Source organism: Hetaerina americana, unplaced genomic scaffold (assembly GCF_022747635.1).
Source record: "Hetaerina americana unplaced genomic scaffold, ioHetAmer1.1.p SCAF_10, whole genome shotgun sequence".
Lineage (NCBI taxonomy): Eukaryota > Metazoa > Arthropoda > Insecta > Odonata > Calopterygidae > Hetaerina > Hetaerina americana.
The window spans coordinates 27238681-27252506 of record NW_027286070.1 but is presented as its reverse complement, the minus strand read 5'-3'; the positions used below and the strand labels follow the sequence as shown (position 1 = coordinate 27252506).

At 35.1% G+C, this 13826-nt stretch overlaps 1 protein-coding gene across 1 annotated transcript in view; it reads left to right on the top strand.

Moving 5' to 3' along the window:
- nompC (no mechanoreceptor potential C) overlaps positions 1-13826 on the top strand; it is a 517130-nt gene that overhangs the window by 331340 nt on the left and 171964 nt on the right. The window contains exons 10-12 of the mRNA XM_071598936.1: positions 614-822; positions 1803-2066; positions 3563-3979. Of these exons, the coding sequence (XP_071455037.1) occupies positions 614-822; positions 1803-2066; positions 3563-3979 (890 nt within the window). The remainder of the gene's footprint in view (positions 1-613; positions 823-1802; positions 2067-3562; positions 3980-13826) is intronic.

Below are 13826 nucleotides of genomic sequence, written 5' to 3'. Positions count from 1 at the left end.
CATGATAATTTTATATTTATATGAATAAGCTTGCGAATATGATTCCTATTACTATAGACATCCTTAGAAACTATCAAATGAATTCTCACTCTATAGCTATCAATAATGAAATTGTATTCAGGAGCATTGTGTCTACTTTCTATGACGTACTTCCAAGAAAATGTGTTCTTTTAAACATCACCTAGTATTTGAACGAGCAAAGAGCAGTGCCTCGAAAGATTCTGTCGGGTAGGAGATAGTGGCAAACTGAAGTACTATTCTAATGACAATAATGGATTATTTGATGAAATCCAAGAGTTAATTATTTTACCAAGATTTGCATTTTGCGGTTATATATTTTTTTAAGGTGGTTATTTATTATATACCATGTATTTTTAGTTTCTAAATCTGTCTCAATTTTCATAGCTATGATTACTGAATTCCTGACAAAACAAATTTTAATGATTTAATGATTATATATATTAAAATGATAAATGAATTTCCTAAAAGAATTTTACTGACTACAGCTGTAGTCAGTAAACTTTTCTTTGCGACGAGGAAGCCGAGTTAGAGGATGAGCACTTTCTTGGACGGTGGACTCATTTATTCATTTTCTTCCCTTTCGTTCCTATAGGGGGGAAGCTGAAGGAGACGCCTCTGCACATCGCGGCGAGGGTGAGCAGTGGGGACCGTTGTGCTCTCATGCTCCTCAAGTCGGGTGCGGACTCAAACATCAGCACGGAGGATGGACGGACGCCGGTGCACGTGGCGGCCAAGCACGGCAACCTGGACACACTCATCCTGCTTATGGAGGATGGCGGTGACCCCCTCTACAAATCCAACGTCAGTACCACAAGGGGGGACGGGAAGAAATATTGAAAGAGGGGAGAAAAAAGGAACGAGTGAGGGTGGACAGTGGGGAAATGGCTTGAGGCAGGGCCGCAGAAACAGAGGGGTTAAATTTGTGGATGCCTTTCAGAAGTATCTGGTATTAATTTTGAATGACAACAACAATATTTCTTAAATTTCGAATAGATAATTAATATCTCACCAAATAATGCTAATACTTGTGACATTAGTGAAAGGGTTAAACCGGTGAAATAAGGTTTCACAGCGCCGTTAGATGGATCTCGGATTTTAGACGTTCCTGGCGAATCCCTGGCAGTTTTGGGTGCCTTTTCTTGCGTTAATTACATTCTATTATCATTTGCTTTTGTATTCTCACCTTCCTTTGGTTGGTAATTATTCAAAAGTTGAAAACGTATTTAATTTACATTGAGAACTAATTTTTTTCCAATTAATTAGACATCAATATCAGTTTTCTCGCCATTTCAATTATATTAATGTAATATTAATGCAAACATATAATTGATTATTACCGAAAGGTGGATGAATCACATGGAATTTGTCATATTTTGAAAGATCATATTTCGAATATTACCAAAATACTTTATTTTTTACGAGGCTGATTTTTTCCAGGGATAATTTCACATTTTGATTTAACATAACATCAGAGTTATCTATAATTGGTATACATGTGTATTCCATAGCATTAAAATTTAAGTTCCATCGATTTCTGCATGTATCATAACTTTTAAAATATTATTTGCTCATTCCAAAAGTATTTCTTTAAATTGCTAGTTTTAATACTGCTGCTAAATTTTACTAATACTATTCTAATTCGATGACTGCTTAATAAGAGGTGGCGGGCAAAAATTGTATCAAAACTGTTAATATACCATGTGTCATGCGGGCATTGTCGACCAGCATGTGAATGCATGAACATTCTCTTTACTCACTTCGTCTTCGATGCTTTCGCACAGATCGGGGAGACACCACTACACTTGGCATGTCGAGGCTGTCACGCTGACGTTGTGCAACACCTCCTGACATTTGTTGCGGATCGTAAGGGGCCCGAAATATTGAAATCCTACGTGAACGCCGTCGACAGAGAAGGACACAGCGCACTGCACTGCATTAGTCAAGTGGCGAAGCACGAGGTCAATACTGAACGACCGCTGGAGGACAAGGAGGTGGTGAAGCTCTTATACGGTGCTGGAGTGGACCAGTCTCTCTTCACAAAAACGGTGAATATGTATTGTATCTATATGTATATATTTTTTTAAAAATATGTACCAGTGAAAACGTTTAAATAGAGAAAAAATAATGGTCATACATAAATTGGCATCGATTTTTTCAATTCTTCGCCAACCGGTATTTTGTTGGTTATCAATAAAGCATCATTTACCAGGCAAAAAGAAGTAATTGGGGACAGGTATAAAAATAATGATTACACCCGTAGTAAAGGGAGACAACTAGAGATTCAACAGTTTACTGTTGAGCCTCTAGTTGTCTCCCTTTCCCTTGCAACAGTTTAACGCAAACGATATGGCACAGTAATGGAGAATAAAAATAAATATTTTATTTAAAATATGAAAACTTACCCAGTAATAAAGCATAAGATTTTTATTTATACGCAATTAGATGTATACCCTGCAAATGTGACAAATAAATGCAGTTAATTCTGTCAAAATAATTTTGATACAAAAGAAATTTCTTAGGCAGAATAATGCAGTACATCGGATAATGTTAATATATTTTGTGGCGCTTATCATAAATACATTATCTTTTTCTGAGTTTTACTGTAAACATTATTGTACTATTATTATTAGTTCATTGTAGATACCGGAAAACTTTGAAGAATATGGTATACATAATATACTAAGCCTAAACCCTGCAAGTACGTCTGACAATTATAAATGTTTTCCACCTTACAAAAAAAATTTAATTATCTCTTCTCATTTTATAGCTTCGGTAAAAGTCATTACAATATAAAAAATGGTATAAATAAAAATGCGATTGGTTTAATGAAAGTATTAGTCTTACTGTTTGGGCATGTCACGGTGTTACCTTCTTACCGTTAACACTACGAATATGGGTACTATTGGTTTTTTGGCAAATTAACCCTTCAAACAAGTTAGAAGTTAACTTAATTGCTACAAATTTACACATTGTATTCTTTCTTCTATTAAATCATATTACCACCCATTTATAAAGTCCCTGATGTAGAGAATAAGATATAAAACAGCGTGGATTTTGCAGGTGGAAGAAGTTTGGATAAAATAGAATGGGTGGAATTAGTAAAAATGAAAATTTTGCAGGTAAAATATAAAATAGGATTTTATAGCTTAGCCTATAGCAAAATGGAAATGGATGCATAGTATTTATGTTTTACTTTTTATTTATTAAGAATTTAAATGCATAAAATTCATATTATTAATTTTGTTTGAAAAATTTGTCGAGTGGACCTCGGTCGAGTTACGGAGGCATAAAATATATTTAACCCTAAGCTAAGATAGATTTAACCCTAAGATATTTTTGTAGAAAATTCAAGCAATAAAAATAATATATTTGGTATCCTTTCAAATGATTTTATTTGTTAATATCAAATCTTAGATGCTTCATTCTGAGTAGTTATGATCATTAGTTGTTTTGGTGCTAGTAATCCTTTAGTAAACGCAATCGTTCATTGTTCTATGTGCGTAAATCCACGATTGCTTAACTTTCCTCTGAACTGTTTCAGACCCTGGAGACAGCCTTCCACTACTGCGCATTGGTGGGGAACAACGACGTGCTCCAAGAGCTTCTATTGGGTCTCACCTCAACAGAGTCCCAGAAGGCCATCAACAAACAGAACAACATCGGGTGGACGCCGCTGCTCATCGCCGCCAACAAGGGGCACCTTGACATCTGCAACACTCTGCTGCAGGCGCACGCCAGGGTGGACGTATTCGACAACGAGGGTCGATCCGCTCTCCACCTTGCCTCAGAGCGGGGATTCCTCGAGGTGTGCGACGCCCTGCTCACCCACAAGGCTTTCATCAACTCCAAGTCGAGGGTCGGGTTGACGGCCCTGCACATGGCCGCTACCTACGGGTTTACGCACCTCGTCCGCTTCCTCATCCAGGACCACAACGCCGTCATCGATATCCTCACCCTGGTGAGCGCTCACTGTTTTTTTCATATATTTCTTTCTTATGGTGAAAATGCATAGATCGTCATAGTTACCGCTGGTAATTTGTCAGAGGGGGACCTACCAAAAATATCTATTCATATTTTTAAACATAAAATCATGAAATGAAATTGATTTCCGTTAATTAGTGCGATTAATTAAAGTAGGTTTTGAAAACTGGAAAGCCGAGGGCTGGAAAATTGATCTTTACCGAGTGTTCCTTTCGATTTTCTGGAATAAACATACACAAGTTAGGTAAACTATTCTACTACTAATATTTACTGAACTAAATTTCACTAAGTTCAAGGGTTTCAATACACTTGGGTGAACTCAATTTCATCGGTTTACCGTTATTAATTCAAATGATCACTACGCTGTAGGGTATGGATGAACTTAAACAAGATCCTTAGTACAAGGAAAATGATGTCAAATGATAAAATTAGTTCCCGAAACAGTGCGTCAGCAAAGTGACCAAATGCGGTTTTCAGTCTTCCGCCATCACCCTCAACATCCGCTACCTCAGTGTAGTTGTGAGTGCTATTCGAAGGTCGAGCTCATCTCCTACCAAGCTGTACGATCCATCAAACTCACGCTTTCATGGTAAGATCAGTAAGCAGTTTCTTGAAAATTTTGCATCCAATCAAACTTTGGATCTTTCTTAGAATGATCCGGAGTGATCCAGAATTTTAATCCAGGTCCCTCAGCTAACTCTTACTTGGCTACCGATCTAGCCGAATTCCATTCACTGTCTGTGTGCTGTTCTCGTTGTTTCCGATTGACCAAGTTTTGATATGCGAATAAAACTTTGAATGAGTATACATTTTGTGAACGTTCGAATAGCAGTCGAGAAAATGTTTGCTTGTTGATCTTGTTCTCGTTCTTTCCTAGACAATTCATCTATGAATGTACACAGTTGAAAAACCGCTGCAGCTGTTGACATTTGATATCAAAATCGCGAGTCGCGAACTTCATAAGTTCATGTATTTTTTCTTTACAAAAAGCTCTAGGTTTTGAAATACACTATAGGTTTCTCAAAACTTATAGTGATTCACGGAGCATGACGTAGATTTTTCTATGTACAAAGCATAGACTTCAATATTAACTTTAACTTTTCCCAGACTTTCGTGAGTGCAACGTGACACCACAGTGTTACGTTTCACCGTGCACGTAACACCAAGAGTATCTATCCCTGAGGGTTATAAATGATTAGTAATGTCACAAGTAGCATTTCTGTTATCGTGTTTGTGACACACTAAAATCCAATGAGTTTTAGAATGCATAATTTTAAAGGGCGAATACATGGCACGGTGGAATATTATTTAAGAATAACTACGATATCGTAATTCAATGTACTTTATAATTTATAAAATTTCTCTAAGAAAACAGGAAATGGATCTTTATAGTCGACGGATATGTTAATTGCATCTAATCGCGATATTTTACTTAATAATGAAACTAACTTTTGTATTGCACCACAGAAACGAGAAAATATTAATCTTAATTATAGGGTAACTATCGGGAAATAAATATTGAAATGATATTGTCGTATAATTTCTGTAACCTGAAGATGTATGTAGATTTTAAATACAGTACCACATTTGAAGGGACTTACGGAAAGATAGAATGAGCGAGGAATGAGTGAAATACGGTAATGCCCAGGGGTTTAGCCATTAGGATTCGGTGCTTGATTTCTTACGATAGGGTTTACGAAAGGGCGGTTGAGTGTAAAGTCGTTGAACCTCTTCTCCGAATGGTTTCTGAGAACCTTATACCCCTTAGGTCCTTATTTATTGTGAATAGATCAATTACTTCAAGCATATGAAATCGGTCATGAAGTTTATTTCATGTAATTTATTTCAAATAGAATTTTTTTGGTTTTTATTTCTGAATGCCATCTGTTTAATATGTCGATATGACATAAAATGCTGCACTGTGGTTGTTGAAAAAGTATGAAATGTCGTGAATAGTGAAAGGATTCCTAAGTATGGTCATGTGACTTCAGCAAACGTTCGAGAACTGTGTTGAGGCTCACACTAAAATTTAACTTTTTTAATTAGTCAAACTCAATTAAAATCGTCCTTGTTTTCATATATGGACGGTGTCAAGACTAAATTCTTGATGACATCCTAATTTCAATAAGAAAAGTTTGACATCTCTAATTATATGTAATATAAATTTGAAGAAAGGAAGCGTAAGCGTAAAATGTTATTTCGAGATAAAATAACTTCATTAAAAATAATTGTATACGTTTCGTTTTAAGACCTTTGCAGGCGTTTGATACCACGAATGCCAAAAAAGAGGTAAAATCAAGTTATTTAATACTTCCAATCACATGAGATTAACTTATTCCTCAATGATATTACGCTATTCATTATCCATTAATAACATTCAGTAGCACAGAATCACTTTAAAGCCACACTTCATATTGTGGTCATTTACTTTAGGTAACTAAATTTTCCGCCAACGCTTTCATTAAATAATGATAATATACCAATACTAATTACGAGAGGAGAGGGATGGGAGATGTCAGTCTCATTAACTATTAAGGAATGAAGAGATTTGCAGTTAACAGAGGAGCTTGAAGAGCCACTGCTGCTGATCCTCTGATTGATAACCTGTGATACCAATGGCAATGCCGTTTATATGCCTAACTCATTTTATCAATAGCTATCCATGACATTTAGGGGTTCTTCGCTCTAATTAGGTAGTATTTTAAGCATTGAAATAGTCACTTAAAACATTTGGCGTAGTAAGTGGCATAGCACATACTAATTTAATTTTTACTGAAGTAGCAATTGATTCTTGCGAAGATGCAGTTGACCTGTTTGCTGCATGGTGATGGAAAAAATTTTTCGTTAGAGATAGGAAGTGAGTCTATGTGGGGATTTGATATCTCATTCTGGCTGTTGACTTCCCGGGGAAAAACAAATGGGAAAATATTGTAATAATCGATCTCGTCAGACCAAATTACGGAGAATTTTGGTATTTTTTTAAATTTACGTCATACCTGTTTCAATTCCCCTTGAATTTTTATTTATTTAATTACCCTCATTTTCCCTCTTTTTTTCACTTATGCTCAAGTAAATCATACCCACAAAGTAATTTCCTCTTGGCATCTACAGGACGAAATCAAGTGCGAACTTGTGGGAATTTCAACATGTATGCATTTAAAAAGAATTTTTGTCCCAGAAAATAATTTGATGAAGGGAATAAAATATTGTTATGAATGATTCAAAATGACAGCAAATGTAAAGTCTTATATTTCCGCCATTGCCGGTAGCCGAGGTTTGATATGCAGGGAGCCCTTAATACGCTTGCGTGCCTCACATGTTAGGGGGTCGTTGAGATTCATAGGTGAGGAGCCCGGCGATTCCACTGGGAATAGGATGAAAGGGAAAAAGGGCAGCGAAAGGGGAGGCAAGAGGGAAAAAGGAGGGGAGATGGGGATTTGTGTGGGGTAGGGCGATTGCGCAAAGTGAAAATACGAGATTTCAAGCACTAAGCACGGTGGAGGGGCCGGGGGTAGTGGGGCGTTTAAATGTTGTGGAAGGTAAAAAATGACCACTCTCTTTCTAATGGCGCATGCAAAAATAAATGCGATTCCATTTTATTGAATTTGTGTTGATAGAGTTGTCACGAGATTTAATTTGCCCGCTGACGTGCTCTAATTACTGACGAGAATTTAATTATCACCGTTACTTATGCTTTATGAATTTTTAAAAATAACTGGCAAGTACTTAAGTCGTTAAATTATTGCTTCTAGGATAGAATTCCGGGATAAATAAGTCCTGATTCACTTGGGGCCGCGGGAAGTAACTGGTGTCACCGCTAGTATTTTTAAAATCAATAATTTCAGGCCTGAATTTGCGGAATTTATCTATAACGGAAAGAAAAATTACAACTATGTTGATTCCACTTAATTTTTAATGATATATTAAGTGGAATCAAAAAATTAGTATTTTTTCTCCCACTAGTATTTTTAGCCATATTAACAGAGATATATCATGAGTAATTATGAAAAATGGAAAGCCAACTCCATAGTTTATAAGCTTGTGTTATACGCACTTACACTTAATGACTCGCACGCAGCTCCAGGCATACTCGTAGTTCAGTACCAGGGGCATTTAATGACCAGTCAAAAGAGTCTTATCGTGATCACATGGGAATAGCTAGCAATATGGGGAAAGCATAAAAACATCATTTCCATGAAATTTTATTCGCACCCTTCTAAATGACTTACTAAGTATATTGAGAGTGATTTACATTTGAACCGAAAGGCTATAGTAATAAAATATTAACGAAACATCAACATGGATGCATTATTAATGAAAGTTTGGCCGATGTTTTGACCCTGTGGGAAACTGCACCAATGCATTCGGCCTCGGCGGGGTAATCCATTAGACTTATTTATCAAAAATCATTCGTACCAACACTGCTAGCGGCCTTTGAGGTAACTTTTTCAGCGATTTCATTTTATGTCTGCTTTATGAAGGCATTATCGCTTCTTTTTACTAAACCTTATTATTTTTCTCAGTCACAAAGATAACGTAAATATTGAAAATATCGTGTATTGCTAACATATTATGCGGGTTCATTAATTATTTTCGTATATTAAACCACTTTTTTGTGTTTTTTTTCATTTTCACATTGTTATTTTGAAAGGCTCTACTAATGATTATTGATGGAGTTTGTATCGGAAATATTTATCATCTAGAGTATAATAAAAGCAGTGTTTTTCAGAAAGGATATTGAACGTGACACCTTGGTCTTAACACCAAGAGACTCATTCAGGATCTGGAAAATGTTTTCCAGATCCTGAATGAGTCTCTTAACTGTGCAATAAAAATATTAATGCTATTATTATCGAATTAAAGTAAGAAGCTAGGTTCATGGACATTGGATTAAAGTTATGTATCTAAATTAGTTGAAGCAATAAAAGTTTGATTTAAGTAATTTAAAAGTTGTTCTTGTCCAGTGGTTTATTAAAACTTAATGTCCGCGCGTGGAGCTTTTTTGAGGTATGAAACGCAGTAACTGCATGCAATTTGGGTCACTGCAAACTCATTTGCTGTCGTTATTTTATTACTCCTCATAGCCTCTAGGTGCTTTCATTAAAATTTTTACGTAAGAGATTTTTATCTCCATTTTTCCCTTTCTCTCACTGAACGCTCCCATAAGGGACGGTAAATTATCCCTTTGGAAGTTTTAACCTTTCTCTTTCCTGCAAATATTCTGTGTAAGGGTAGGTATTGCTGTTAGAGGTGCATTCACGGACGGCGTTTTATTCATAATGAGAGTACTTTTTCTTTTCTCAGTGCGACGACTTCTTACAGTTAATAAAAAAGTTTCGACTAAAAAGAGTGATTTCAAAATTGTTTATTATTTTTTTGAAGAACACACTTTTGAAACACTGATTTCTTATACATTTTCTACTGTTTTATAAATTACAACAAAAGGACCTTTAGCTCAAAGACGAGTTTCAAATATTCTAGTTGGCATAATAATAAAAATATCATAAGGATGTAATTTCGTTTGTTTTTTTATAAGGAGTATTATTACGAAAAAATAGTTATAATGGAGATGGCTTTAAATATTTTTCCACAGATAAAGGTTTCTAGAAAATGTTTTCAATTTTTTAAATTAATATTTTGGGTTTATATAAACAAGTGAAGTATGGGCTTCAATATTTCATTTCCAAGCTAAGGTGAGCTTTAAAAGAACGCTCCATTAACACATGCTACTGGCCCAATATATGATTTTCGCTTAATTTTTCTTTTCCGATTAACAAATGGTTACCTTTAGCTAATTATAGAAGCTTTTTTAGTGTTCCAAGATATTCGATTTTAAAATTTTGACAGTTATTATTTTTAAACCGCTCGATGTAGATTTAGCTAAGACAGCATGAAACTAATCGAAATTCAATTTAATTATAATTTTTAATAAATAGTTCACTTGGAATGTTTACAATAGCTCGAAAAAGTTATCACTTTTTGTAGTAATGCATTCTGTGAAATGTATACCCATAAATGTCGTCGTGTGTAGCGCAGCGTAGTTATTATGAAATAATAGATTGTCGTCTCCACGTATTTGTATCAGTTTATATCTCCAAATATTCGATTTATTTGACTTCAGTAAGTTCGTGCCTTGTATGGAATTGATTATATCACCTACACGGCGAGAAATCAATGACAAATGTTAACTTTAATTTTATGAATAGTCTCAAGACCCGGAGTGGACCGAAGGTTTGATATAATGCCATGCAATTTATTTCCCTACATGCCCACAAAGAGTATCTCCCCAGAGTAAGGATAGGCACTGCCACAAAGGGACTAAGTAAGTATATGTCTGAGAGGTGACGGGGTTGCTAAAAAACTCGGTGACCCAATTACTCTCCACACCTTGAAAGAAATCATATAAGGAAAGGCGAATAGGTCCCTCACATTTGATCGTATTTCAGAGCTCTTTGTGTAGAGGTCGGGTGAAGATGTAGGGATTGGGGGAGGTAAAGTAGGTGTTCAATAAAAGGAATGGGGATGAATTTGGAGGATTTAAGAAGAATATAAAAGGGACCTTACGGGTATTCCTTTCTAGTTTCATAAATCCTGATAATGTTGAAAATTACGCCTTTTGAATGACAAAATGACTCATATTTTAGGCATTTTCGTAAACGAAAAAAATCAATGTACGGAAAACCTTAATATTAATCAGAGAGAATAATTCACAAGTTTCCAATTATATGAGCATATTCTATGCCTTTGGCGCTGTACTTGAAGAATATTCTATTGTATTTATAAAATGAAAAGTTTTTAGAAATTTCCATTAGAAATAAAATCTCCAATGTAAAAAAAGTCAGCCAAGTATTATGTTTTCGGATATAGAATCTTAGAAAATATGTATAAATTAAATTAAATAGTTTTTAAACAGAAGCTGAATGTATCATATAAAATTCAGTTATTTTTTTAACTTCTTACATTTCAAAACAAGATACGTACCATCTTTCTCAAGACGGAAAAAGTCGATAGGCGAAATATAAACTCACCATGCGTAAATACCCTAATATTGTTCACATATTTACGACTGTGATTGAAGAACAGACTTTCAATATCAAAGGGTTACATAGCAAGAAGGCTGCAATTGATTTCTGTTCGGGAAAATAAGTTAAAATAAGGAAATGTAACAATCACATTGGAAAAGGAACGGGCTGCCCCGGTGGGAAGGGAGTGGTGGATGATTTTGACAGAGGTTGCCGAGAGGGAATTGAGCAAAATTGTAGTAAAAAAACTAATCAGAGAATTATTAAGGATATGTTCCCACCCTGGAGCACAGAATTTCGATTCCCCACATTGCTGAACTCTTCATTTCAAAACTTCAATCCTAGTTGCGCAGCGAGGAGGATATGAATATTCGTGGATGTATGAGTATCTGGCAGTCGCCTCCCACAGTCAGCCGTCTCATATGGAAGAGCGGCCGAGGACGCCCCTTTTGTGTCAAATTCACCTCCTCAATCCCTTCCACTGGCTCGTGCCCCTACTCCAAGAGGGACTATGCCTTTGGCTTACTCTTCCTATCCTCCACTTCCTCAATTCTTCCTCCCTTTCCTTCGTTCTCAGGAAACATTCTTCCAGTTTTCCACCCTCCCGCTCTGTCTTTGGTATTCCGCGTATATTTTCATTATAGCTTGGGTGAGGGATGCCCTTGGAGAACTCCACAAGGAAGAACGTAGGTCAACTGTGCAAAAGGGATGCGTATGACCCCGATTATATAATTCTCAGAGGCTTGGGTTTTGGCAGTCGGGCGAAGACTGCAGGCACCTTGTTGTTTTTGGAAAATAATTTTCCTACTTTGGGTACTAGATGTGTACAACAATGAGTTATGGTACTGCAGTATGCCTCTTATAAAAGAATTAACATTTCTTGAAATAAAAAGTATGCCCTATGTTTTTAAAAAAGACGTGCTTTGAACGTTTGTATTTCAAGTTAAGTTCTCCATTATTAAAGTCATTTTTATTCGACGTTTTTTGGAATATCGCTGCATTATTATAAGTAGAGTACATTTATTTATTAATAAAGGGCAAAAATAAATCGACGGTTATTTCTTTTTTTGTAGCATGAGCCCCGTGCGCATTAACTATTAACTGACGACGACAGGCCTAGATAGTAGCCGATAGTAAATCTGAATAGATAGTTCATGCAGTAGATGTAATATGTAGTAGATGTAATATATAAATAATGTAACATGAAAATGTTAGTGATGATTATAGATAATGAAACTTGAAAATATTAATTTAAAAATATAATTTGGGTGTTAAAAACAAGTGGCAGTATTTCGTTTTTTTTTAGACTAACCAGCTATCAGTTGATTAGCTAGATATGAGGAAAACAGTGATTAATAACGGAATACTACTTTGTTTCCACGGTCGCAGACAGGTGAAAAGTAAATTAAAGGTAAATTAAAAACATAAAAATCAATTGGCTTTCTCATTTATTTAAAATGTACGATTTCTGCTTTATTATCATATGCGCGGTATATTTATTGAATAGTTATTACACTGTTTGAATAACTATTAAAATTAATCACCAGCAGTTACGACTATTAATAAATTGAATATATTTAAACTTCTAATTCCTTTTAAAGTTCAAATTGTTCAATATAGTAATTGATATGAGTGATTATTGATGTTTTAATGTTAATATACTTATACAGGGTGCGGCAACTTCCTTTTTTTATGAAGCAAAACACCTTTAAAAAAGTAAGTTATGTTGCCGCAGCCTGAACAGTCATCGAGCTATCTTTTACAACTCCTTTGGGAGATATTATTACGAGAATTAATTGTTCATATATGGAGTTATTGATTGTACCTCAAGTGTGACAAAATACATTTTTTTTCATTTTCTGCACTGGGAGGCACAAAGAATTTAGCTCTCGTATGGATACCTAGTTCCTCATTTCTTATTTTCTCTGTTCATTGATTTTCACACATTCCTTCATTGCTCGTTTTTTTGGAATCCTATCCTTAACTGTTTGGCTTTTATCTAGTGCTAAAACCACATTTTTTTCATTATTATATAGTTTTTCTATTATTATATCTTATTTCATGATTTATCTGCGGACATATGAGATTTGTCTATCATATAGTCTGTCCATAGTATCTGTCTTTGTATATTTTTATGGAAGAGGTCGTTGGATTGGATATCTTTTACGAGCACTTTTTCAGATGAAAGAGGCATGGTATATTATGATAATACACGTGTTACAACGGGTTGGTGGAATCTTAACAATATTTTATAACAAAGAAGTAAGAAACTAAAGTGTACCTTTGAATCCAAAATAAACTCTGCCTGGAACAAATCGGAGGCATATATATGTAAGGAACACAAAAACAGTTGTGAGGCACTCCTTAATTCCTAGATAAATTTGTTCAACATTTCCTTAATTCCATTCTTTTTATAAGGGTAAAAAGAAACTCAACATTTCCTACAAAAAGATTGAATATTTCACCGAATATTAAATACGGTGAAACGTGGTAAATATAGTGAAATGTAAAATCGTTTTGGAATATCAAATGTGGTAAATATGGTGAAATATTAAATATTTATGGCGGAAATGTTGAGTTTCTTTTTACCCTCATCATGAAGAAATTCCACAAAGTTAAACCTGAAACCGTTATGTTTATCCATGCTTTTTTATTTTGTTCCATTACACATAGGATCAACAGTTCTTCATACAGCTAATACTCATTGAATCTGGGCAGGTCTATGAAAATGATATCATGTAGAGCACAAATACTGTGTAAATTCAAAACTACACGTTCTATGCCTGTATGCATTCGCATATT